The sequence below is a fragment of the Carlito syrichta genome, unplaced genomic scaffold, assembly GCF_000164805.1.
Source record: "Carlito syrichta isolate Samal-C Ts95f unplaced genomic scaffold, Tarsius_syrichta-2.0.1 Scaffold307203, whole genome shotgun sequence".
NCBI classification, from domain to species: Eukaryota; Metazoa; Chordata; class Mammalia; order Primates; family Tarsiidae; genus Carlito; species Carlito syrichta.
The window spans coordinates 824,844-827,887 of record NW_007251299.1 but is presented as its reverse complement, the minus strand read 5'-3'; the positions used below and the strand labels follow the sequence as shown (position 1 = coordinate 827,887).

The window sequence follows — 3,044 nt, the reverse complement described above, 5'->3', positions numbered from 1 at the left end:
TAGCCGGGCGTGGTAGCACATGCCTGTAATTCCGGCTACTCGGAAGACTGAGGAGGAAGGATCGCAGGAGCCCAGCAGGTCGGGGCTGCGGGGGCCAGAAGCAGCCACTGCACTCCAGTCTGGGCAACAGAGTGAGAAAAAAAAAAAAAAATTATATGTATGGCCAGGTCCAGTGGCTCATGCCTGTAATCTCAGCACGTTGGGAGGACAAGGTGGGAGGATTGCTTAAGCCCAGGAGTTTGAGACCAGCCTAGACAACACAGTGAGATCTAATTAAAAAAAAAAATTATGTGTGGTAGTGCACACCTGTAGTCCCAGCTACTGGGGAGGTTGAGGTGGACAAACAAACAAATGCAGAACAAGCAAAAAAATTATATGTAAAATAAGGTCTGGCAGTGTCTCTTGTAACTGAAGTCTCTCCTATACAGAGAGGTGCCAGGGCTTTGTGATGGTTTCTTCAATTCCTAGACATTTCCCAAAGAGTTTATATTATTGGAAGCCAGACTTAGGGAACAGTGGAGTATTATTGTTTTTTGTTTTTGTTTTTGTTTTGAGTTGGAGTTTCACTCGGTCGCCCAGACTGGAGTGCAGTGGCCACTCCCGGCCACCACAGCCTCGCCTGCTGGGCTCCAGCGATCCTTCCGTCTCAGCCTTCCGAGTAGCCAGAATTACAGGCGCACACTACCACGCCCGGCTAATTTTTTGATTTATTGTAGAGATGAGGTCTCGCTGCCCAGGCGGGTCTCGAACCCGCGGGCTCAGGCAATCCACTCACCTCAGCCTCCCAAAGGCGTGGGATTACAGGCTGAGCCACCAAGCCCGGCTAGTATTATTGTTTTTAAGAAAGTAATAGGCCAGGCGTGCTGGCTCACACCTGTTACTCTAGCACTTTGGGAGACCAAGGTAGGATGATTTCTTGAGGCCAGGAATTCAAGACCAGCCTGGGCACTATAGTGAAACCCCATCTCTACAAAAAAATTTTTTTAAAATAGAGGTTTCCTTAATGCTTTTATAATATGAGTGAATTGCAGGAACAAGACTACAAATATCTTTTCAAGGAACACAGCTATGGAGAAAGGAAGCTTCATTCACATGCAGTAATTAAAGCCATGTGAGCCATGTGCAAGCATGGATCTGACAGCTCACTTCATTAGTGTTTGTTTTAACAGCCAAGATTCTTCTTTTACAGGTGTTTGATTTTACCATCATAGACCTGACATCTGAGACTGATGAAATTCCAGATATAATAGCTTTGGAAGAGGAGCATGGATCAAATCATTCACATGCTCATGGCCCTGTCCTCTCACGGCACAACGTTGAATAACAACAATAAAAATACCTTTTTTGGTTGAATATGAAATCTGTGTCACATTAAACTTCATGCTCATGATTTTAGTCCTGTGGCTTTGAGGCACGTTGCTCTATTTTTTGGCTTCTTTTCTTTTTTTTTTGAGTTGGCATCTCACTCTGTCGCCCAGGCTGGAGTGCAGTGGTATGCTCATGGCTACCACAGCCTTGATCTGCTGGGCTCAAGTGATCCTTCCGCCTCAGCCTTCCAAGTAGCTGGAACCACTGGCATGCATGACTGTGCCTGACTTATTTTTTGATTAACTGTAGAGACGAGGTCTCACCAAGTTGTGCAGGCTGGTCTCGAACCCCTGGACTCAGGCAGTCCTTTCGCCTCCACCTCTCAAAGTACTGGGTTTACAGGCGTGAGCTACCACACCCAGCTCAGACTGGCTTCTAATCTCACTCTGCCACTTACTAACTCTGTGATCTTGAGCAAATTACTTAACTTCTCTTCGTCTCTGTTTTCTCATCTGTAAAATAGAAGTAGTTTTAATGAATCAGTCTGGATCCAGGTCCTAATTTGAAGGGAATACAGAGGGCATGGACAGTTGAACACGTTTAACTGCACCATGAGGATGCAGTCAGTAGAACCCAGGCTGTAGGAAATTAGGTAACTATTTGGGGCAACAAAGAGATATCTTGTCACTAGGAAAAAAAAAAGTCAGCCAGGTATGGGGACATGCACCTGTAGTCCCAGCTTCTGGAAAGGCCTAGGTGGAAGGACCACCTGAGCCCAGGAGTTTGAGGCTGCAGTGAGCCATGATTGTGTGATCATGCCACTGCACTACTGGGTGACAGAGGGAGTCCCTGACTCAAACAAAAACACTCATCAATACAAGTGGCCTTGTCAAGTTACCGCCAATGATGAGGTAGGCATAGACCAAGGTTTTGGGGATATTTTGCAGCAAAGAGGAATGGAATGGTGGCTAGAAAAGCACTGGGGTGTAAACTAAAAATAAGATCCTAAGCCTCCACACTGACTGAACACCTCCTCCTGGTCATAAGGACCCCAGAAAAGCCTTAAAATGGAGCTCTTCACTATGAACGAGAAGGGAGGTCAGCCACACCTCATTATACACCCTCCTGGAGTTTAAATACAGCTGGCCAGCAATTGTGTGTGTGTGTGTGTGTGTGTGCGCGCGTGCGCGCGCGCGCATGTTTTGAGTCAGGGTCTCATTCTGTTGCCCAGGCTGGAGTGCAGTGGCACCATCACAGCTCACCGCAGCCTCCATCTCCTGGGTTTAGACGATCCGCTTTAGCTTCCTGAGTAGTTGGGACTACAGGTATGTACCATGTCTGGCTAATTTTTGACTTTTTTGTAGTGACAAGGTCTCACTGTGTTCCCCAGGCTGGTCTCGAGCTCCTGCACTCAAGCAGTCCTCTTGCCTCAGCCTCCCAAAGTGTTGGGATTACAGGCACGAGCCACCATGCCTGGCTCCGTGTAAACGTTAAAATAGAGACTATAAGACTGACAGAACAGACTCTTTGAGGCAATAAGATGCCAAATTATAAACAGGACCTAAAACCATGCCAGGCAAGGGTTAAGCCATGTACCCTCCCCACACCTAAAGAATAAACTATCTCTACAATAAATCAAAAAATCAGCCGGGCGTGGTAGCACATGCCCGTAATTTCGGCTACTTGGAAGACTGAGGTGGAAGGATCGCCGGAGCCCAGCAGGTCGAGGCTGCGGT

The 3,044-nt window shown here is 47.2% G+C and overlaps 1 protein-coding gene across 1 annotated transcript in view; it reads left to right on the top strand.

Annotated features, from left to right (window-relative positions):
- The window catches only part of PLIN2 (perilipin 2), a 32,413-nt gene extending 31,010 nt beyond the window's left edge, over positions 1-1,403 (top strand). Inside the window, exon 9 of the mRNA XM_008064117.1 lies at positions 1,190-1,403. Within this exon, the coding sequence (XP_008062308.1) occupies positions 1,190-1,324 (135 nt within the window). The 3' untranslated portion in view covers positions 1,325-1,403. The remainder of the gene's footprint in view (positions 1-1,189) is intronic.
- The last annotated feature ends 1,641 nt before the right edge of the window (positions 1,404-3,044 follow it).